Source organism: Podarcis filfolensis (genome assembly GCF_964270895.1).
Source record: "Podarcis filfolensis genome assembly, chromosome: 1".
Lineage (NCBI taxonomy): Eukaryota > Metazoa > Chordata > Lepidosauria > Squamata > Lacertidae > Podarcis > Podarcis filfolensis.
Window position 1 is genome coordinate 112,904,264 of NC_139604.1, and position 24,604 is coordinate 112,928,867.

General features: G+C 41.0%; 2 protein-coding genes across 4 annotated transcripts in view; one reads left to right on the plus strand and one right to left on the minus strand.

Annotated features, from left to right (window-relative positions):
• Positions 1–430, minus strand: part of EFCAB11 (EF-hand calcium binding domain 11) — a 52,280-nt gene extending 51,850 nt beyond the window's left edge. For both annotated transcript variants that reach the window (XM_083621488.1, XM_083621489.1), the window contains exon 1: positions 272–430. In XM_083621488.1, coding sequence (XP_083477614.1) covers positions 272–343 — 72 coding nt within the window. In that variant the 5' untranslated portion in view covers positions 344–430. The remainder of the gene's footprint in view (positions 1–271) is intronic.
• Positions 431–553: 123 nt separating this feature from the next.
• On the plus strand, positions 554–24,144 carry TDP1 (tyrosyl-DNA phosphodiesterase 1). Of its 2 annotated transcripts, none has more exons than XR_014548417.1 (15): positions 554–1,693; positions 2,949–2,992; positions 3,778–3,833; positions 4,769–4,865; positions 5,459–5,493; positions 8,825–8,917; positions 10,830–11,000; positions 11,320–11,398; positions 12,990–13,175; positions 13,624–13,672; positions 14,337–14,403; positions 15,163–15,266; positions 15,436–15,538; positions 16,067–16,175; positions 23,683–24,144. XR_014548417.1 is itself a non-coding variant. In XM_083614917.1 (15 exons), the coding sequence occupies exons 1-15, from the start codon at positions 1,159–1,161 to the stop codon at positions 23,754–23,756; spliced, it is 1,806 nt and encodes a 601-aa protein (XP_083471043.1). In that variant the 5' UTR covers positions 559–1,158; the 3' UTR covers positions 23,757–24,144. The 2 variants fall into 2 exon arrangements, 1 of the variants encoding a protein (XP_083471043.1); XM_083614917.1 differs by having other exon boundaries at positions 559–1,693; positions 15,159–15,266.
• The last annotated feature ends 460 nt before the right edge of the window (positions 24,145–24,604 follow it).

Sequence of the window (24,604 nt, forward strand, 5' to 3'; positions counted from 1 at the left end):
TGTGTTGGGGGGGGGTCGCTACTGACCTTCAAGCAAAGACTAGACATCCAAATACCGAGGATTTCCAGCATCTATGATGAAATGTTTAGGAGTACGTATTGGGGAGGCCCAGGTCCAAATCACCACTAAGCTGCCTGGGATGGTCTCGGGCCAGTCACTCCCTGGCCTACCTCACAGGGCTGTTGTAAGGACGAAAGAGAGCGGAGGAAAAGTGGAACACAAATGCAACTAAAGAACACCCAACACACACACACCACACCTCGTTACCTACTTTAACCCACCGCTTCCTGCGACTCTCCTCGCCACTTAATCCGCTCTCTGCCTCTTCACGCCAAGCGCACATCGCAGACGCTGCCCCAAACCGCCGCCAAGCTTCCCATGGCAACCCAACCGCTCTCCTTAGCAACCCCAACGCCGCCCCTCATTGGCTGGAAGCGCGAGGCGGGAAAGCCGCTATTGTCCCCACCCACTCACTCTCCCTCCTGGGCCGAAGGAATCGCCTGATTGGGTGAGGCGTCTGTCATATGGTTTCGAGGCGGGCGGTTATTCTCCCGGAACCGGAAGCTCGTTCTATAATAGGGCCGCCCCTGGCGGTTCTGGTTCCTCCACGGTACGCTGAACGCGCTTGGCTCAAAAGCCCCGGTTGCTTTTGAAGAGCTTCTTTCCCTGTTTCTTTCCTTCCTGAGGGAATGGCGGCCTCCGCAAAGGGATAGCTCTGCAAGGCTCCTGCCAGGACACCGTCCGCTTTCGGTTGCAAGAAGCGACCCAAACTCTTCCTCTGCCGTGTTTCTTATGTCAGACGCTCTGAAAAAAAAATTAAAAATAGGCGCTTGAGTTTAGCGTTTTTTTTAACCGCCCAGTAGGTGAACGCGCCAGCTTCACCCGGGGCAGCCCTTTAAAAAAAGACATTTTTGAAAGGTCACCCGTGACTAACTGGCCCTTTAAGGTATAGGAAGTAAAAGCAGGTTCCGACCTGGAGGTTCACTGGTCTGAAGGGAAGAGGGTGTGGGCTGTGGAGGAGAACGTGTGAAAAAGCGAAAACAACGGGAAAAGTGAAAGGGGTTGTGATGAGGAGGTGGGCGTAGTAACCCCTGAGCTGCTCCTAGGTATCACCTCTGCTCCCCACCCCACCCAGCCTGATCCTCCAGGCACGATATCATGTCTCAGGAAAGTGAGCATGGGAAATGGACAGTGTCTAGTAGCGATGATGAGAGTGCAGGGGAACAAACGAAGAGCGAGATACCGTCCACCTCTTTGCTGCAGCAAACTGGGCAAGAGAAGGGTCCCCGTTACCCTTGCTCAGAGGCCAGGAAAGCTGCTCACAAAAGAAAAGCATCTCCCCTGGAGCATAGCGATGGAAGCTTTCCGCAGGAAGTGGCCCCGGCTCAGAAACAGAAGCCCTCTCAAGAAGGTTTAGGTTGGTGCCTTTCTAGTAGTGATGATGATGAAGACAGTCTGAAAGAGCGAAGGGGGAAAGGAGGTGCAGCAGCTGGAGTCGGGCAGGAAGAGAGTTGTGCTCCTAAGGGGATCCTATCAAACCATAAACTTCCACCAAGCCACGAAACGACAGAGCCGTCTGACAGAGTACAAGATGCTTGGGATCTATTAAATGGACGAAACCCTTTCAGATTCTTCCTCACTAAAGTCAAAGGAATTAAGGCAAAGTACAATTCTGGATCCCTACACATAAAAGGTAAGTAATGCTATACCGGAATGGGGATAAATGCATACACATTTTGGGTGTTAGCTTTTTCTAAGAGATGGTATAAATGTCACTGCAGCTGGTATATAGAGGCATAGCAGTGTAATGTGTGAAACAAATGAAAGATTGCAGTGGTCAGAAAACTAGCTTGGGGTTCACACACATATACACCACTTGATTTATTTATCTTTGCTGACTAGCAGTGGTTTCAATCAAAAAGCATAGCATTTTAGGTGATACTAAACAGCGGGTGGCGCTGTGGTCTAAACCACTGAGCCTAAGGCTTGCTGATCAAAAGGTTGGCGGTTTGAATCCCCGTGATGGAGTGAGCTCCCGTTGCTCGGTCCCTGCTCCTGCCAACCTAGCAGTTCGAAAGCACTTCAAAGTGCAAGTAGATAAATAGGTACCGCTCCGGCAGGAAGGTAAACGGCGTTTCCGTGTGCTGCTCTGGTTCGCCAAAAGTGACTGGACCCGGAAGCTGTATGCCGGCTCCCTTGGCCAATGAAGCAAGATGAGCGCCGCAACCCCAGAGTCGTCCGTGACTGGACCTAATGGTCAGGGGTCCCTTTACCTTTAAATCTCTAGCAGGTGTTTATATTCAATAAAATCTCTGACCAAAGACTCCTGAATAAGCTTAGTAGTTTGGGGATAAGAGGACATGTCCTCTTAGGAATCACTAACTGGTTACAGAAGAGGACGGAGATAATAAATTGACAGTTCTCGTAATGGAGGGATCTGTGAAACAGGATCACCTGAGTATTAGTATTGGGATCTCTGCTTTTAACTTTGTTCATGGATGTCCTGTAGCTGGGGTTGATCCTGAGGTTGCCTGGTTTTCTGACAACAAATGGTTCAGAATGGTAAGAATAAAAAGGTATGGTGAAAAGCTCTGAAAAGCATCTCTTCAAAATATGTGACCAGAGATTAAAATGACACTTAACACCCAGTAGGGTGTAAAATGATAAATGTAAGTGTCCCATTGTAAGTGGGAGAAAAAATCCTAACTTCACATAAACACTTAGGGCCTGAACGTATGGGATAGTGGTAGATCATTTGATGAATATGTTGACACAGTGTGCAGCTTGTTAAAGAACAAATAGTAGTTTACACTTTTGTGAGGTAGACTTGTTTTCAGTTACATGTCTCAACCCTGAATTTGACTTATGGTTAATGTTGTTAAAACAAATTTGCTGATGTTTATTTCAGTAGAAATGTTTATTTACAAAACTTTAAATTTTTATGACAGATATTTTGTCTCCCCTCTTTGGAACTCTTGTATCTTCTGCTCAGGTAACTTTATACATTCATGTTGCTATTTTAAAACACAATGCAGTATTACTTGTTGCCTTACCCATAGGATTTGCAGGGGCATTTAAAGGAGTTTTCTGAAGACGCACATAACTTTTTGGTCAGCTTGTTTGCCCATTTGGCGGGAAAAATCAAACACCATCTCAGGAAATACCATTATCAGGACCAACTAAAATGTCAAAAAGCATCAAGCAAGCTTTTCAGAGGAAAGGGTGTAATGAACTTTAAAGCTTGCTGACATTTGTGACATTTTAACTGGTCCTAATAAAGGTTTTGCCCCATCATAATTTTCTGCTGAACATGATTTGTCCTAATATTTGGGAAGAGGTTTCAATTTTTATTTTCCTCTTTGCACCTTTTTATGCATTTAGTTAGATACTTTTTTGCTGTGTTGGATTGATAATTTTGCTAATGCTGCATATGCCTTGAAAATAAATGAGACAGCCTATATTCATACATTGTGTGGCAGATGAAACCTAATTAATATGCAGCAGTAAAAACCTTACTTAAGCATGTCCTGCATTTTAAAGGTGCTAGTTACATGGGTAAGCATTTTCTTGCTTAGTGTGTATAATGACTCCTATAATTAGGAAATAAAAATCTCTCTAAACCAACTGTTCCCTAACCTTGACTCTCCACAAGTTGAGCTACAACATCTGGGGAATCCAAGGTTGGACGAGGCTGCTCTAAACTTTCAGCAAGTATTACTATGGAGAAAGGTAGCTCACAGGTTCTAACTATTCCTTCTTTTTCTCTTCATGACAAAGTTTAACTATTGTATAGATGTGGAGTGGCTTGTCAAACAGTATCCAAAGGAATTCAGGTATGCTTCTTTGAGAGGAGCTCCCTCTTGTAGTGCTTTTCTTCTTCTTCACATTACTGTATTTATTAATTAAATTTACATACCGCCCTTCATCCAAAGGTCTCATGGCAGTTGACAAGATGATGAACTTTCCTTAAAGTTCAATTGAATCGACATAAAAATGGTCTAGGTTACATACTTCTTGTGAGATTAAATTTATTGTAATGATATGATGTTGGTTTTTAGAGATTTCATCTCCATAAATTTATCAGTGATGAGTAATGGAATCTCCATGTTCAGAGGCAATATACCACTGAATATAAGTTGCTGGGGAATAATAGTGGGGTATTGTCTTCAATTTTTTTGGACTGAATCTGCAGGCCTTTAACGTTCTTAACTGCAGCATTGTTTTATGTCTGTAACAGTGCAAACTGGGCTGTCTTGCAACCATGGTTTGCATATCTGTTTCAAACTTGTTGTGAGGGCCATCCTGGTTCTAACCATGGTTTACAGGCACATAATGTGTTCCCCTGGTTAAAGTATTTATTTCATAAAATTTATGTACCACTTGATTCAAAGAAAACCTCAAAGAAGACCGTGAAAGTGAGTGGAGGAAGATTCATGAAGGAACCTGCGGGAAGGAGGGTGAGGGGGTCCACATTACACTCCCAATCATTCAATCACATTGACTGACATGGGAAAGGGATGTAGCTCCAAGCTAGGGTATTTGCTTTACATGCAGATGGTCCGAGATTCAATCCCTGACACCCCTTGTTGGGCGGGGAATGTCCCTTGTCAGAAAACACTTTTTTGAAAATCTTGAGAGGCATTTCCAGTTGGAGTTGACAATACATACTTCCAGCATAATTAAGCAGCTTATAGCCAGTAGTTCAGCTGGAGGTTTGTGTGGTCCTTATCACCAGTGAATTGTCTAATGAAGTTTCCTTTGCTCTAAGGGACAAACCTTTATTAATAATCCATGGGGAGAAGCGAGAATCCAAGGCTGCACTACATGAAGAGGCACATCCTTATAAAAATGTTCGCTTATGCCAGGTAATTATTTTTATCTTGCCTGCATATTGACAAAAGATAAAGTATTCTCTTCTGTAGCCTTACCCCACCTGGTGCCCTCAAGCTGTTTTGAACTACAGCTTCTTTCAGTCCTAGTCAGCATGACCAAAGGTCAGAGATGATGGGAGCTGCTGTCCTAAACATCTGGAGGGCACCTGGTTGGGGGTGGCTGTTGATCCTCAGTCCATTAATAGTTTTCTGTAAGAAGGACTATATTTATGGCAATGTTACCAATCGGGAAATATTTTTACTTGATCAGAGTTCTCCATTTCCCTGTGGTCTCTCGTATACCTCTCTTGAGTCTTCTATATGCAGCCTAAGATACGTGAAGCTATAATAGAACAGTTGGCAATAGAGAGCAGCATGCAAAATCTGTAGATTGACTTTTAGAATTTGAAGATGACATGTATAGTATTGGGTGAGACGGCTATAGTGTAATATGTGTTGAGTCCACCAGGGAGCAGTAAGCCAAAGCAAAATAAAAAACTGATCCTAAATCATTATAGGCAGTACTGTATAATGTTAAGAGTTTCTGTACTGGAAAAGACTTTTTAAAAATTGCATTTTTATTTCAGGCAAAGTTGGATATTGCCTTTGGAACACACCACACGTAAGTAATCTGTATTATATTGGGGAAAGCCAGTTATGGTAATAACTAAGGAACTATTTCCTTAGAGATGAAGAGGGAGGTACAAATGATTTTAAATAGATAAACAATAATAATTAAATCTCAGTGTAATAGGAAAAGTTCTGACTGTTTACAACTTGGGATGTATTTGTGCTCAAAGCAAGAGGATGATTGACTCAACTTATTCTAGCGGCAGGCTCTCATGCCTCATGGAGTGCTGCTCCAGAGGGCCCCCACCTTTGGGGAAGTTGCCTGCAGCTGGAAGGGAAGAGCTGAAAAGCCCCTGTGTACTCACAGCACACAATGTGTGGCCTTTAGATTTGTTCAGGTAATGAAAGAAGCTAAGCAAAAGTCTTGAAAAGGAAGTGTCCCGTTGCAACTGCACCTTGATTCTGTTATGTATACCTTAAATCAGCCTTGCAAATAGGTGCACAGAAGTTACTAGCTAGGGTTGTCAACTTTATAGTCTTTTCCTGATCTTGTGCCTTTAACACAGAGAACCTTACTAGCAGGTGAAGCTTTCTATATTTGGGGGCGGGGTAAAGTGTTGGGGAAATATTCACCTGCTTCATTTCTGCATATCAGTGAGGTAAGGGCGGGGACCATTAACCATATTGCTAGCCCACAGCTGTCACTGCCTAACAACTCCTCTGGCTGCCTGTTACAATTAAGTGGCTATTTAAAAGCCTGTGCATTGTCTATATAGCCTTTTGTGTTAAATGGTGTTTTCTGTGTACAGCATTGTAACAGCACAAAGAGTGGTCCTGATCCTTCTAACACGGATATGATGCTAAGAAGTGGCCTACGTGTTGCCATGTGGATGTTGCCACAAATTCTGGTTGCAAATTCTGTCCCCTTCCTTGCCGTAACATCTAGGAACACTTGCCATGTGAGGCAGCAGCATGAATACATGACTTTCCCTGCCCTTAGGCTACATTATTGGCTGTTCCTTGTGGGGTGGGGGGCGACTCACAACATGATTATATACTTGCATTGCTGCACAATTGGAAAACTAAAACAGTTTTACCACAGCATATCAGTTTCATAAAATAAAAATTTGTGTTGTTCAACCCACCCATCCCTGCAAACCAGGTAAAACACCAGCACCCAAAAAAACCCCAATAAAATGCACACCAAAGTAGCACCCACCAGAAAGAGGCAACCCCCCCCCCATGAGTGCCTTTAATAGCATCCTCACTTTGTTCAGAAGTAGTATTTCAATAGTCTTTCAGGCCTTGATTGTTTGCTGTGCACTATAGCACACAGTTTGTTCAATTTATGAATAAGCTATTGTTGTTTTTCAACTTCATGTGTTCATATCATTAGCAATGCTATTATGTGTGATCTTGGAATGAGTCAGCATTATGAGCTAGGCATATTTTTTGCCATTTTCCTTTCCAAGTACCAGTTTCTAAGGCAACCTGGCTCTTTGAGGGGAATAAGCCAAGGCAACACATGGCATCTTTTCTGTTTAGCATTCTATTATAATTTACTTAATGAAAGTTTTGAAACAAAGGACACAGAAAATATGGTAGTTACACCAACAGGAAAGGACAATGGTGGACCTAATTAACAATATTTCCTTTTTAAATAATAAAAGACAACGTGAGTAGATTTTTTGAGAAGGATAGGTAATTGGCTTTTTAATATAAAATTTGGGTTGGGGAGGCCTAGTGACTATTGCCCTAGTGAGCAAAAAAAGATAGTCAGTGCTTTTTAGTAAGGGTGGCTGCCAAGAATATATCCGTCTATTTTTTTTTAAGTGTTTATTAATTTTCCAATAAGAATATCCAATTAACATATCAAATACAATCCAAAAAATAAATAAAATAAAAAAGTCCAATTGTCTTCCAAATTGTAATAATTTTTTGTTTTGGCTTCCCACAGTCTGAATTCCGAAGCGCTTTCAACATCATAGTCCTGCCTCTGATAATCATCAATGTTTTTCACAATTCCATGTTGCGATTTTATCAGAATATATCCATCTATTTAAAGCCTGCTGCAACCAAACACTCTTTCATGGCGGTTAATCAGGTTATCATTGGCTAGTAGTCATGATGACTCCAGGTTAAGGCACAGCATGCTTCTGAATACTAGTTGGGCGGGGACAACAGTGGGAGAGGACTGTTGTCCTGCTTGTAGACACCTTGCTGGTATCTGGTTGGTCATTGGAATACAGGGTGCCTTCCTAGTTTGGCATTCTTATTCTTTCACGTGGAAGTGCTGGGTGCTGTTGTGTCCTCAGCAGTCACAAGGGCCAGAAAAGTTGCAAAAATAAAACCCATGCTTCCTACTTTCCCCAAAGAGAATAAAATGCTATTGTTCTGCACTTCTACTATTCTAGTCATCTAGTCTATTTGTTTTCAGGGAATGGATAGCCGTCTGTCTGTCCAAGAGATGTTACAGCTGATACATGAACAGCTGCTGGTATAAATTACTCCATTGCCAGATTTAGGGTGGTGCAGGTGGTTCCCCAACACAGGGAGCCAAGCTGAGGGATCACTAAATAGTGCACTTGAGAGCATACGCGGAATGGAAGGCAAGGGCACTTTTAAACAAACTCTGTTCCAAAAGGAATCGTTATGTAAAAATAAATGGGGGGAGGGTAAATTTTGTCCTCTCTTAGGCACCATATTATGAAAGTCCGCCCCTGACTTCATCCTAGCGATGTGGCCTGGGTACCTACAATATAAACTGTATTTGTTAGTATCCACATGTTATGAATGTGCCCCTTAGGATACCGTGACGTTTCACCCAAAACTTGATGTATATCCCCTTCGTAGACAGATAATCCATCTACTAGCTGTGCCTTGCTTTTATTGTTTGATCTTGTCTAATTCAGTGTTCACTCTCTAAATGCCTGTTCAGAACTTCATCCTCTTTACCAGACTCTAATGGAAAGAATTAGAGTTGATGGTCAGCAGCAACATGTGTTAAACAGCACGGTAGACACAGTAGAGCTCTAAGGATCTCTGTATCAGAAATGCCACAGAAGTCCTCCAACACCACCTTAATCATACTTGCCCCATTCTTCTTAGGGAGGATGACCAAGGCAGTTTCAGTTCCATACCTAGGTCAAAATCCAAACAGAAACTTTTCGAGATATATAGTTGAGTGTTACCGCCAGATTGAAGAAATATTTTAACAGCCATAAAGTCAATGTCCTTGTAAACATATTTATAGCTATAATATAAAGTATTATATCTGAGGACACCCTGGATGCTCTGAAGTTGCATTTGTGCGTTTGAGCCCTCTTTCATTTTTGCTGTATTTGGTGCTCCCTTCCCGTAATACTTATAACACTTTTGTATAGGAAAATGATGTTGTTACATTACGAAGAAGGGCTTCGCGTGGTGATACATACATCCAACCTTATTGATGATGATTGGTACCAGAAAACACAAGGGTAAGAAAGTTATTATAATATAATAATAATTTATTATTTGTACCCCGCCCAATTGGCTGGGTTTCCCCAGCCACTCTGGGCGGCTTCCAACAGAGATTAAAAATACATTAAAACATCAGTCATTAAAAACTTCCCTAAAGGACTCTTGACTTCCATAGCAAATGTTAGAATATATGATTATTTATTAGCTTTATCTACCACCCTTCGTCGTGAGATCTCATGGCAGCTCACAGAATAAAACAGCATGTTGTATGACTGTTACTTGTATCATTGGGTTTTTGAAAACCTTGTATATTGCATGTGTTTAATGTATATACATCCAGGATTCTCAGAGGTTATGCACAACCACTCACCGTTTAGAAAGGCATTTAATATTGTGGTTTATGGCTACATGACATATGTTCTTTCCTCTTTAATGGTCTATGGGCTGCCTTATTTCCCAGAGGATCCATTGTTGGCTTGCCTCAAATGCCTTCCGTTATAAAACCCAGTGGCAAACTTCCACTCCAGACAATGGTACAGCTAATAAGCCCCATTCCTTATCCAATGTCGAATCTAAAGCAAGACAATAAAGTCACACAGGATGAAGTATTTCAAAATAATGAATTGTAGATTTATTATCACCTTATCTGTATTTTGGTCGTAGATGGTATGATGTCCAGAACAATAAGTGAAAGTATGAATGATTACTGCATGATTTCTAAAGTAGAGATCTTCTTCCATAACCCTACCAGCAAAATTCCAGGAATGTATTCCACCATTGAATAATGTTAGTAGTCACTGGGTACCACTTCACTCTGTTCATTGGTATGCCTCAAGGAGATTGTTCTAATGAATTCTATCTACTGTGAATTTTAAGATTTCAACTATTACAGGGAATTGTCAGTCTTGGACTGTTTCATATTTATAAATATAAACAGAGGACTCCTAGTTAGTTTATTGCTCTAATAACTTAAGTTCACCTTGAGACGATAGTTGCTTGGGTCAGGCTGCTCAGAAGTCATAAAATGCAGTCTTTACTTTTTACAGAGAATATGATCCAGGTAAGTTTTATTCTTTATAAAGCATACTTTTTTCCCCTACTGCATTTTTAGCAGGTGAGTAGTAAAGTGAGATTTGATTCTAAGTCGGATTTCTAGTTTCTTTCCTGATACAGAAATTATACCGATATTATTGTGAGAAACAAAGAAAATGTGTCAGTGACATTGTGGATAGACTTAAGTGATACAAGAGCTCTTTCGTTTGTTTGTTGGCAATAGACAATGCAGCTCATATTGAAAAGTTGTCTACATAGCTAGGGAAGGTCCTGTGTCCTCAGTTGAACTATAATATAGTAACTGTTGTTATCGGAGGTAAAAGTAGCATATTGCAAAGTTATCTACCACATAATGTTTCGCCTATTGCTACTTGCCTTTTTGTATCTGCTACTAGGATATTCAAACAAAGGACATATTTAGGCAGTTTTCAAAGCTGGCTAAATTGCTCAGCTGTCCGGAGGAGATTTGGGGAGCATTGGGAAGGAGAGGAGTAGGAAGTCCGGTTGCACGAATGAACAGCATTCCGTGCATGCAACAACTTAGCTGAATCTCGCTTCAAGTTTTGAAACATTTTTCAGATAATTAAGCTTGGATATTTCCTTTAAATAAGGGCAGAATAAGCCTGTTCCCTGAGCTTTACTTTTGAAAGATGACGCACCACAATTGTATAAAAGAGAGAAAAGAATGGAAACCTTTATTCTTTGAATTTGATAGAAATTAACTCTGCTCCATGAAAGCATTTTCTATAACATGTTAGGGCAAGATCCAGCATTAGTTGGCCATCACACTGAGTCTTTAACAAAACTATTTGTTGTTCTAAATGCAATATAATCATTTGGTGATACATCAGCCATTCTTTTACTTCTGTCTTCCAGAATATGGCTAAGCCCTCTGTATCCAAAACTGCCACTTGGAGCTGCTGAGTCTGCTGGTGAATCTCGTACTAATTTTAAGTGTGACCTGATAAGCTATTTGAGGTCTTACAGTTCTCCTACTCTCAATGAATGGGTTGAAATAATCAAGCAGCATGATCTTTCAGAGACAAGGTACATAATCTGAGAGGGGTTTCTTTTGCTACGAATTGCACTGAATTCTTATTCCTGGCTTGCTTTTCTTTCTTTTTTTTAGCATATTGAGAAGGCTAGAGGGAAGGGGTGCAGTGAGAATGGAGCAGTGATGAAGGTTCTAACTGAAAGCTGGTTGCATTTTTAAAAAATCATTTTCTCTTTGCATGTTGGAACAATTTAACTAGGCAGTAGCATCTTTGAGAAGACTTAATGCCTGATAATAGCGCAATTTGGAAAAGCACTGTAACCTTTACCATAATTCGGCATGCTTTCATTTGTGTCTACATCTTTTGTGTAGAGTATATCTTCTTGGGTCAACTCCAGGTCGATACCAAGGCAGTGAAAAAGAGAAATGGGGTCACCTCAGACTTAGAAAGGTACTGGATTTTTATTCCTATCCCTCTAAGGATGTATTGTTGAAGCTCTTCTTTTTCAAGGCTTGCCTCCAGTAGTTCTTTGTTGGCAGCGGAAACTGACAAGGAGAGAAAGCTGCATCTTCAGTTGGTGACTCAGGGTAGTAGCATGTCTCTAACTTGCTACACAAATGTAAATGGAATATCTATAAAATACTCTGTGTTAGTGTTACTCTTCCGGTACGGAGAGTTAGAGTACAACAACAGGAAGCCGCCTTCTGTGCTGAACACTGAGGGAATTGTGCAGTTTGAGAAACTATCTTGATAACTGGGCTATTTGGTGGTACGCATAATATAAGGTAGTGGCAGGTTACATTTAGCAAAAAGAATTGCAGAGAAGACCAGAGAAGTGTGTGGCCAGAGAAGACCATACCTCCTGATATATCATGGAGATGAGAATCTTTAGCTTTCTGGGTACAATAGAGACATTGACCATAGTGAGGTATTGAGGCATAAGCTTTTGTGAGTTGGAATGTTCTTGGTCCTATGTTCCATTGGTTTCTGAATTGTCATTGGTGTTCTGATATCACCCCACCCCCACCCCAGAAAAAATCTTTTGGGTCTGTGTAAGATGGCAGAAGAGGGCACTGTTGGTAGGTGATGGCACAAATCTTATTGGAGAAATTGGGAGCAGATTGCACTCTTAACTAGATCCTGTGGGTTCATAAAACTAGGTGACTTTTCCCCACTTATCCCAGTTTGTCTCCAAGTATATGTAGGAGGAGACAGAGAGGAGATACGATAGCCATCTTCAAATATCTGAAGGCCTGTCAGGTGGAAGACGGAGAAAGTTTGTTTTCTCCTGCTCCAGAAGGGAGGACTCAAACTAGTGATTTAAAGTTACAAGAAAGGAGATTCCGGCTAAACATCAGGAAGAACTTTCTGACAGTAAGATATGTTCAGCAGTGGTCTCCCTCAGGAGGTTGTAGATGCTCCTGCATTGGAGGTTTTAAAGCAGAGGATGGATGGTTTAGTTGAGATTCCTGCATTACAAGGGGTTGGACTAGATGATCCTTGAGGTCCTTTCCAACTCTGCAGTTCTATGGTTCTACGTACCTACCAGCTTACCAGACCATGCAATTGTGAGACTAATTCATGGAAGCTTATGCCAGGAGGCTCTTAATCTCAGGGTCGTGGGTTTGAGCCCCACATTGGGCAAAAGATTCCTGCATTGCAGAGGGTTGGACTAGATGACCCTTGCAGTCCCTTCCAATTTTGATTCTGTGATTCCGTAAGGTACGCAAGGATTTGGCCATTTTTGCTGTTAACATAATAATAACATGACTTTCCTACTGTTTTTAAACAATGAGGCAACACTGTCATGGTATTTTTTAGGGAGAAACTAAGCATTCAGCACAGATACCTGTTATGAATCCATTGGTGGTAAAGGAGGGTTGGGTGAGATGCTGGCTGAGTAGCTAATCAGATTAATGACGTCCTTCATAATAAGCAATCCCTTTGTCATACTTAAGCTAATCAAGTGACTTTGTTCAGTACAACTTGAATTGCCAAAGGTGGTGATGTTTTGTTCTTGTATCCAATTTCTCCCCAACAGCTTTTGAAAGAGCATGCAACCCAGCTACCTGATCAGCATTCTTGGCCTGTAATAGGACAGTTCTCGAGCATTGGATCTTTGGGAGCTGATCAGTCCAAATGGCTGTGTTCAGAATTTAGAGACAGTTTGATCTCTCTAGGAAACAGCACAAAGACTCTGACAAATCATGATGTTCCTGTTCACCTGGTATTGCTTGCTTATTACTTACTGCTTTTTTTAAATAATAAAAAAACCCCACACATTTTCCTTCAAAACTTCAGCTAGCGGGTAATCTTCCAAATCCTTTTGAAGTTCTTAGAGTTGAATGCAGCAAAAGACTAATTTTTAAGCCTCATTGAACTCGATAGACTTTGTGCATTTAAAAATTCTCCTGAGTTAATGTATAACACCATACTCGTGTTGTATGCAAAAACTCACTGCTCACTTTTATTTTTATTTTTTAAAAAGATTTTGAATTCTGAGAGTCTGACTTATTTCTGCAGATCTTTTTCCAAGTAGGGCTGTGGCTTAAGCTGTTTGCTACCATGTCACTTGGCACGAGTGGCTTGAGCTTAATTGTGCTTCATTAGAGTATAGCTGTCAACTGAGCTACAATTTATTATAGCTAACTAGTTATTACAATTTGTTACTTTAGGTTTACCCATCAGTGGACAACGTGAGACAGAGTTTAGAAGGTTATCCAGGTAAAAACATACGCCTTTGGGTGCAGTGTAGAAAGGGGGTATTATAAAGTTGGGGGGAAACAACAGAAGGAGTTTCTAGAAGTTTCATGGTATTTTAAAACTTCTTTTAAAAAACATTTTTCTCTATTCATTCTTTCAACCCTCATAATGGCTCCTGAGGCAGATCACCCTCGAAAGTTAATTATGTAATAAAATATAAAGAGCCTAAGAATATAAGAATATAGGATCAACACATTATGAAAAAGACTGAGTGGGAGGTGAGAATCAACATAAACCAAACGCCCAACAGAATAAAACTGTCGGCCTTGATATTTTCATAACTAAATACATTTATCAAACATGAAAGACATATTGCATAGTTAATTTATGTTCTACTAATGTGAACTTGCAAGTTATTGCTGGCATTTTCCGTGTCACTTCCAATTGACTCTTCCATCTTGATGTTTATTTTATGTACTGCAGGTTCCATATCACATAATTGAAAATCTGCATATAGAGTATTCTTTAAAGAGGCTGGGGTGTAAATTGCTTTTAAAAATCCTACTAAATCTGTTTTTTTGTGCATGTATAGGGAAAATTTGTGAATAATTCATTATTCTATTGTGAGAAACCATTTCAATGCCACACTTAACTATGAGTAATGGGTCTTTTCTTTCTCTCTAAGCTGGTGGTTCTCTTCCGTACAGTATACAAACAGCACAGAAACAGCTTTGGCTGCACTCTTACTTCCAGTAAGTAAAATTATCTCCTCTTGATTTAATGACATTTTGGGTTTGTTTGTTTTTTAAAACGATCCGTTACATTTGCAGGAGAAATAGGCATATAAACAAGCAAATCAGAGAAGCCTTGGAAAGTTCATTTTTTAAACTCATTGTATTGTGATGTACATTGAGTTTTCCTATATAATCTTTAAGCTTTCTCAGAAACTGAGGTGGCCTGATCCAACGAATGTTATTTTATGTCTTGATTGCAAAAAAAGAACTTCAGTAGACAGTGATGAGCAGCAACTATGTGCTCTTCCTTCTTTGAATTTTTTGTAAACATACATACATTCCTTGGTTTAAGTCAAGTGTAATTTGAATCCAGTGAATCTGTACATTGAAGGGTAAAAGGTTTAGTTAATTGTGACTGGAATCTAAATGCACTGTGCCCATTGACAGTGCTTGCATGTGAGAGTGCTGGTGGGGTGCTTAGCAATGAGGCTAAACCTGCACAGTTGATCATTATCCGGTCATATGCTCTAGGAATGGTTGCAGAATGCTGCTTTGCACAATACGAGTAATAAGGGCATAAACCATGTTTGAAGCCTTTTCCTGTGTATACTGAAAATAGATGTGGATAGCCACTTCAAATTTTGTACACTCTTATCTATAACATGGGGATTGGCCTTTATTTGAAGCTTGGCAGAAACGCTTGGGAATTATGTGAATTTGGAAACATCTTAATTAAGGTTTAACCTAAAACTTTTCATTTTTTAATACTTGAGCAAGTGGTCAGCAGAGACGTCAGGTCGTAGCCACGCAATGCCACACATTAAGACTTACATGAGATCATCTCCAGACTTCCAGAAGATTGCATGGTTTCTAGTTACAAGGCAAGTCTTTGACTTCTTTTGTATTTCCTCCGGAACAGCTGCTTTGATTATCATTTGGCCCCTCTGTCCTCTTTTAATTAAAATAGGTAGCAATTTTGGTATTTTTCTTTCTTTCTTGTGAGTCTCAGAAATGGGCGGTCCCTCTTTCATTGAGTTTCTCTCTCTCTAGTGCCAATCTTTCTAAGGCTGCTTGGGGAGTGTTTGAGAAAAATGGCACACAGATGATGATCCGATCATATGAGCTAGGAGTCCTCTTCCTGCCATCAGAATTTGTGAGTTTATCTAATTCCATATAATGCTTCATTTAGTGAATGCAATAAAGTCTTTTTATGTATTCATAAATACATAAAGACCATTATGACATCAGTCCATAAGGCAATGTGCATCTGTATCACAGTTCCAAAAAGTTGTGAAACTGCCCTTTTGAGGTCTTGTGCAGTTTGGAACAAGACATTTACAAAGCTAATAAAATGTCTGTTTCTTTGGTTTGGGTGAGCTATTTAACATCTAGCCAAGTTCTAATCAGATTAGACCCATTTAAATGAATGGACCTAAGTTACTCAGGCCCTTTAATTTCAATGTGTCTACTCCTAGTATGACTAATGCTGGATACAGGACTATATGTTGTAGCTGCTAACCAGGGAAGAAGGAAATGTAAGCAGAATATATGTTTGCAAGCCTCATGGATGTTTTCTCATTAAAGGAAGTGAAGTAATGGATTGAATGTAACATCACTTCTCTCTCTCTCTCTCTGTGTGTGTGTGTGTGTGTGTGTGTGCGCGCGCACTCACTTTTCACAGGGCTTGGATGCAGGCTACTTCCAAGTGAAGGAAAACATGTTTTCTGATGAGCCAGTGTTATCGTTTCCTGTACCTTATGATCTGCCCCCAGAGAAGTATGAAAGCAAAGGTAAGATGTCCTCCTCAAATGTAGGGGAAAAGGACAGGTACCACACTTGAGCAAAAGATCCTTTTATTCTTTGGCACTTGACGGGGGGAAAAACTATAATCATTGATGGGAGCTAAGGGAGATGATATCTAGAAAGTGAGACTAACCCAAAAGAGACCAATGCAAGTAATTTTTAAAGTACTGGAATTGTCTGGCTCTTAAACTCCACTCATCTAAAGGACTAGATCCTCCACATTGTAAGACTAGCTGTTGCAAATAGTACTTCAGGTCTGGGGATGAGACTTAACAGCCAAGCTTTGGAAATCCTGCTTGGCTCTAAAACCCTCAGGTAGGTCATTATGGATCTTCCCAAGTGTTGTTACAATGATGGGCTGAGCTTGGAAGAAGGATGCGACACAAGTAGCAACAAATAGAATAGCCTTTCAATCTTTGATAGGCTGGTCCTATGATTCCGTTTGTGCCAAGTAGCTTATATGCCAAAATCAGGCTTTCAAAAATGTATGCCCTTGCCCTCCCTTGCATACCTGTGTGGGTGCCTTGCAAATTCATTTACAAGAATGTGACATTGGGCTTCCAGGTGGGTGTTTGTCTCTGATGTATCTATGAGGGGTCTTAAAGGTAAAGGGACCCCTGACCGTTAGGTCCAGTCGCAAACGACTCTGGGGTTGCAGCGCTCATCTCACTTTATTGGCTGAGGGAGCTTCCTGGTACAGCTTCCGGGTCATGTGGCCAGCATGACTAAGCCACTTCGGGCGAACCAGAGCAACACACAGAAACGCCGTTTACCTTCCCGCCAGAGTGGTACCTATTTATCTACTTGCACTTTGACATGCTTTCAAACTGCTAGGTTGGCAGGAGCTGGGACCGAGCAACGGGAGCTCACCCCGTCGCGGGGATTCGAACTGTCGACCTTCTCATCAGCAAGCCCTAGGCTCTGTGTTTTAGACCACAGCACCACCCGTGTCCTTAAGGAGTCTTAAGAAAACATAATACTTTCGTCCTTCCTGTATTTGTTTGCCTTGGCTTGCTGTTTGTACAAAATGTTGCCTTTTCCACTACATCCCCTTCCATCATGCTATCTTATCAAAAAATCGCATGTGTGTCACCCGAGGTCTCTGGAATTGTGAAGGGAGAGAGTGCTGTTAGCAAGCTGTATTTCCTTGTTTGCACTTCTATTTTCCTGATGGTGATATGATTAGCTGCAGCATCAATAGGGTTCTTTTCCTCCCATCATGGTGTGGTGTGGCTGGGATCTTCACTGGCTCTAGAGTGCTTTCATTGATGCCTCCTCTTATTCAGGTGTAACATTTTGCTGGGACTAGTCCCAAGTGAGCATAGCATTTCAACCTCTTCCTGCTTCTTGCTCAGTTCTGCCTAGCTTCTGCTCTTCTGCTAGCAAATCCTGCTGTACAGAGAGAAATAATACTTCTATACCTCCTGATGTGATCCTGAGATGCTGCTGTGATGGAATGTTGGGGGGGGGGGGGTTGGCAAGTATAACTTTGTGCTCCACCAGCACAAAGGGAGAAAATGTGTGCAAGTCGAGGAAAGGAATGTACTGAAAGTTTCATTCGCTGTTGTCAGGCAGTTTACCCCTTTGGTCCACTGATGCAGGCTGCCAACCTTGGTCCCATTTATTGAACAGTCTTGCTTATGGAGAACTCTAGATTCTTCATTTACTGACTTTGAGAGGAGCTGACTAGCCTCCGTTTTCTTCTTGGCAGTGAAAAATGTCGTAAATCCAAAGGTTCAGAAATTGACCTGCTATATGACATTGTCTCTCTTTAAATCATTGCAAATTGCTGCATTTGCAGGAGACATAATTTCATGGCTTCCTATTATGTGCAGTTTGAGAGGAGTGTTTTATTCTGGCTGATACAATCAAATGTTGCTTTGTTCATTGTGCAGTAGATTAATATACTTAAGATGAAATGCTATGTCTGTTTTACAAATGGGTATCATCACTTTGCGCAGAAGGAGCAAGAAAATGTGAAGCATTGTTGCTTTCCCTTCATTTTGAAGCTGGGTTTTTAGCATGTCTTTATGTGCATTAGAATTCTGCTAGTGGGGTAGCTTTTCAAAGGTTGGTACATAGAATTGCAGAACCCCTGAGGGTCTCTGAGAAGATTCTTTTCAAGGAAAGGCTTTGAAATTGTCTTTTCCCTTCTTCTCCACCCTCCTCTGGTTTCCAGTAAGCAAAATCTTGCACAGCTGCCAAAGGGCCGCAAGATTTTATCCAGTGAAGTATCCCAAGAAACCTGAAGTGCTAAGTCCTAGCAGAGCACAATGTTTTCAATATAAGGTGTTCCTGTTGACAGCCCTTTAGGAGATATTGGGAAGGTACCTAAGGAATGCTGCCTAAGTTAAGTTGACAACGCAGTTAGGCAGCTCTATCAGTCTACATCCTGTGGAGAAGTATTATTGAAAGAAATCGGACAGGACTTTAAGCTGTAAACTCAGCTCTGCAAAATCTTCATTGTTTTCTTGTTGTGGACCAGAGCTGTACAACTCAGGACTACCATGAAAAAAGCAAGCAGGGGATATACCAATATGTGGGGTCTCCCTTTGGAATGGTTAAATATATGTCTGCATATTTTGTTTCTTCCTCTTTGTCTTTTCCCTGCATATCTGTTACACCCTTTTGCTTTCTTTCCTGTGAAAGCATAGGGTTTGAAGTGTGACACCACTTTGTAAAGCTCTATGAATAACTAGTAGGAAGTCTAAAAGTGTTAAAAACAGCAACACAACTTTGAGGAAAAGTAGACAGAAATAAATCCCTTCTATAGACCTGTTAAACATGTTGGGATACTGCCAGGGAGATAATGTCCATCTGACCCTCCAAGCTCGGTGCCGGACGATCCATCGACCTCCCGTAGTCACGCAGTATCAGCAATTTAGCGACACTAAGCCTCTGGCTTAGTGCACACTCTTAACAGCAGAATTCACACAGCAAAAGTTGCACAAGCAGGACAGCATATTTACAGTTTATTTTGCGTAGGTCAGAACAAAAGAAGACATGACCGTCTGCTCCGACTGCTCAGGCAAAACAGCAGAAAACGAAAGGAACAGAAGACATAAACATCCTGTGAACAGGAAATACGCAGGCTGTGACACAAACATCCTGCTCCCTTTTAAGGTGGAACGGAAATATCCTAACAAAACAGGCCTAGCTAAACACTAATTTTTATAAGGTGCCATCTCACACTTGTTGTTAAGGCAGTATAAATAAATGTTAATGGATTGTTTTAACATTCTTCAATTCAGTAACTTTGTCTAAATCTTCAGAGAAAGTTGTATTAGTCTTATTTTATTGTACAGTGGTACCTCGGGTTAAGTCTTAATTCATTCTGGAGGTCCGTTTTTAACCTGAAACTGTTCTTAACCTGAAGCACCACTTTAGCTAATGGGGCCTCCTGCTGCTGCTGCGCCGCCGAAGCACGATTTCTGTTCTCATCCTGAAGCAAAGTTCTTAACCTGAGGTACTATTTCTGGGTTAGCGGAGTCTGTAACCTGAAGCATATGTAATCTGAAGCGTATGTAACCCGAGGTACCACTATATGGGGTCACTATAAGGCCATTTTTCATTACCAAATGAGAAGACCATAGAAGGCTATACTTTGTACCATAACTAGAATGAATGCAGTTTTCTAGCACTGTTCTGCTGAACATAATGTACTGCTGCTGTATGTACTACTGTGTGAGGTTTCCAAATTGCTTTGTCGTTACTATTTTTTGCAGCACACATTGCCTATTGTTACACAGTGTATCCAAGGTATTAATTGTTAGCAATGACCTTGGCATCACTCAGATACTGTAACTTGGCTTGTATTGGACAACCCTTTTGATAGTCTATAATCAACCTCTGAAGCTTCGCAAGAGGAAGAATCTTTTGTTGCAAACAAACTCCAACACCCTGCACAGTACATAGGCTTTGAGGAAGGCCTGCAATGGGGACCTTGATGGTTATTTAGATGACACACTCCTTCAGCCTTTGCTTGGTCATCTTTGTTTTTTAAACATTGGGCCTCTGTTTGACTTCACCGATTTGTCTCTCTCCCTGCCTCATAGTGACTCCATAGAAGACGAGTAGAAACACGGCAGGAATCCTTGGTTAGCAAAGCTGCACACACTTAAATAGATTCTATAAAGATTCTGCATTATTGGGCGTTTTATTTTGGGTTTCTCCAGTCTGCGTATTGTGCCAGCCACTAAAATGACATGCAGACTGCTGAGAGAATCGGAACTGCAAAATTGCACCGGAATAGAAGGGAAAGTGCCATAGCTGCAAATACACTGTAGAGACCTGTTTCCTTCTAGCTCAGCCACTTAAGAAAAACCCGCTGGATCAGGCCAATGGCCAGTCTAGTCCAGCATCCTGTTCTCACAGTGGCCAACTGGATGCCCGTGGAAAACCTGCAAGCAGGACCTGGGCACAAGAGGGCAACTGGTAGAAGTATTTGCTGTCTCCAACTGTGGAGGCAGAGCATAGCCATAATGGCTAGTAGCCATAGATAGGTTTATCCACCATGAATTTGTTTAATCCCATTTTAAAGCCACCCAAGTTGTGTCAGGGAAGAGTTAGAAGTTTTCAGTTTCTCAGAGGGAGAAAGCATTCCCCAAGGGGGGAAGGAGAGCAGTGAATCTAATAGAAGGGGGCAAGAGGAACAACAGGGAGGGACCGGCTGTTCCCAGGAAAGGCAAGGGTTAAGTTCTAGCTCAGATTCGGAGGAGGGGAGATACAGGCCAGCTCTAGCCAGGAGGTTAGAAAAAAGAGCGGGAAAACAAAGGGAAAAGCGCCTTCGCCATTTTGAGAGTGGCTGGTCACGGAGAAGCAGAGCTCAGAAGGTATCTGAAAGAAGTGACTCTGAGGAATAATATTTAAGAACCGTTTATAAGATTGTTTTGTTAATACGCAATAAAAAGTTTTATAAAAGAACAAGAAGCGTTTGTGTGGTGATCTGAAGAGGACAACGACCAGGCCTGACAAGTTGGTGTCAACCATTGCCTCCTGTGGGAGAGAGTTCCATAGTCCAACTGTGCAACTGTATGAAGACATAGTCTCTTTTAACAGTCCTGATTCTTTTAGTATTCAGCTTCATTGAATGTCCACGAGTTGTAGCATTACAGGAGAGAGAGAAAAGCTTTTCTCTGCCCACTTCCTCCCTGCCATACATAATTTCATAAATTCATATCATGTCACCTTTTCTCTAAACTAAGAAGTCCCAAGTGCTGCAACTTTTCCTCAACCTTGATCATTTTGGTCCCCCTTTCTTCCCTTTTTGCCTGGGTTTATTACTTATCCCATTTACTTTATTGATTTATTTCCTACCTTTCAAGGTAACACATTTCCGAGGAAACTTGCAACACGAATAAAAACAATAGTATGGAGCAATTAAAAGTACATCTATCATCAGAAAGCTTTTAAAATGTTATGTATATGTGACAGCTTAGAGCACTAAGGAAGCCTGATGGAACCAAAAAGTCTTGGCAGTACTTCCAAAGACATCCCCCATGTAAAATTGAGAGTAAATTGGTAATTTTATGTAGAAATCCTATTCAATTAAAAAAAAAATTCAAGGGAATGAATAGCAGTTGAAATCAAAACAGCACAAAAGCAGTAAAACCAGAGGAGAAAACTGCAAAACAATTATATGAGCTACAATAAAAGCCTGTCTATATACTGTATATACTCGCATATAAGCCAACCCGAATATAAGCCGAGGCACCTAATTTTAGCACAAAAAACTGGGAAAGCTTATTGACTCGAGTATAATCCGGTTCACCACACCACAAACCTGGTGGCGGCGGCAGCCGTGGAGGAAGAACAAGCAGCCCGTTCCTCCGCCGACAGTGGCAAAGGCGGAGGAGGAGGAACGAGCAGCCCAAAAAGGCTCCTTTTGGGCCGCTCGTCCCTCTGCTGCCGCCTCTGCCGCTCACAAGAGCAGGCATAGGAGCCACGGTTGAGAGAGGTGCAGCGTGTCTCCCAACCACGGCTCCTGTGCCTGCCCTTGTGAGAGGCGGGTGGCAGCGGCGGGAGCAGCAGCAAGAAAGGGCTCCTTTCGGGCTGCTTGTCCCTCCACTTCCGCCACCTGCCTCACTCGAGTATAAGCTGAGGGGGGCCTTTTTCAGCATAAAAAATGTGCTGAAAAAGTCGGCTTATACTCAATTATATACGGTAGACATATTTTTAATATAGTGTTGGTTATAAGTCCCTGCCCTTCTATGAAGCCCTCTGAGTTGCCTTGGTTAACCAACTTTACAGGATTATTGCGAGGAAGGGTTGGGTACAAATCTATTTTTTAAAATCATAGTTGAGAAATCTGTGCATTTGTGGAAATTTCAGGTAATCATCTTGTTGCTGTTACATCAATCAAATTGTACCCTGGTATTCCTTCTGCTGTAATGTGTCATGCAGTTCTGACCTTTCTTTACAAATGAAATAATATTCTCTGTACCTGGTTTTACAAAACTATCCCAACCCCTGAACTTCCCTGCTCCTCCTTTTGAAGTGTAGAAGTATTTTTTGTGCATTCCAGTTTCTCCCCAATGCTGTAGGCTTGGTTTCAAGTAGGGTATTAATAGGGCTATAAAAGTATCCCCCATTGTCTGAGTGCTGTAACAGTAAATGGATTTGATAAGTATTGCTTAGGTGTATTGTGTCTTACAGCCCATTAACCATTCCTAGCATCTAAGATAAAGCTAAGCTGAAAATGAAATATTGCAGATTCTGACAAAGCAAATTGGCATATACATGTTCAATATATTGATTAATGCTCCAGTTTGTGCCCTTGGCTATGCGCCCCAACATTAAACTTTGCTATAAGAGGGTGATGCTCCTTGGGACAAACTTCTTGTGTGTTTTGTTGTGTAGTTATACAGATCAAAGCTTAATCATACCTCAAAGATTTCATCACCAAACTTGACACAAGGCTTCTCAAAGTAAGGGTGGTAGATTTCATTTCTGTTTGGATGATGGGTGCTATTCTGAATCACGATAATGGACAAAAACTTCATTTTGACACGACTTTTTTTTTTGACATAGATTGTGTCTCCTCTTGAGACATCAATGCCAAACATGGCACAAGGGTTCGCAAGATGGGAACAGTGGTCTTGTCTGGATGCCAGGTGCCATTTTGAATCAAGATGGCAGGTGTAAACTTGACCTTGGATTGACTTCACCCAGAGTTTGGTGCGACAGGTTCAAACCCACAGATTGGACTGTCCATTTAAAAAACACAATATTTTTTGGTTTCTAAAAATAACTGGGCAGCGCTGGGCACTCCCCACTAACAAAGCTATAAAGGTCAAAGCTAATCATACCTCAAACAAGTTTCTGAGTAGCAAAACCTCATTTCTAAAGGTTAATAGCTGGTGAAAAAATGAAGTGGCTGTGAAACATCTAACTCCTATCAAAATCTAGGAATGGAAGGTCTAATTTAATTTTCTCAGTTGGCTCATCATGTTTTGTATCTGTGGTGTAAATCTGTCCATTTCTTCTTCCTTGCAGATCGCCCATGGATTTGGAATATTCCCTACACCAAAGCGCCTGATACACATGGAAATATGTGGGTCCCTAAATGAATAGCCTAAGTTCACCCTGAAACTTCAGCATCGTTAAATATGAGCCGATTCATATACCTGTGGGACTTGCTGGTTTTAAGAACATTTACACAGGATGTAAACTAACTTCTCTTTTTTTAAAGAAGTACATTTTTTATAGATTGAAAACGTTTTGAATAAAATAATGGGCATATAGATGAACATTGCTAGAGCTTATGATAATGCAGTGCTTTTAAAATTGAATTTATAAACATTATTGCTGTTTTTTTGAAATTACCATGGCAGTTGGGTCAGACTATCTTTGTACTGAGCCTGAATATTTTTAGCCCTGTTCCTTCTTTATCCTGGAAACAGTGGCCCTGATGAAGGAGAAATTTGTGCAGAATTGAAATAAAGTGAATAAAAGTTATTGGTTTCTTCAGTCATCGAAGTATGAGCTTAGGCTTCTCCTTTTTTCCTGACACTGTCTTGTGCTCACAAATAGAGTTTATTCCCCCACAGATGCTATTCACTGTACAATGCTTTTCAGCTGAGGCATTGCATATATATTTTTTTCTTTTTGCATATTTTTTATAAGGATGAAATCCTAATAAAAGCATATAATGTAGATAAAGTAGTTTGTTGCTATGGCGGTAATCTAAGATATTTTTGCTTCCTATTTCATCTTTAAAAGTAGAGAGCGATAACTAATTGTGTATGGGCAACATCTAGCCTACAGAATGACACCATCTCCTGTTCAGCACCCACTCCTAAATAAGACCCACTGAACTAACCGGCAGTGACTTTTGTGTAAACATGTACAGAACCAAGCTCTTGTGTTGACAGATGTTGTATATAATGCTGTAGAAATAATAATCCATTGGTTTCTA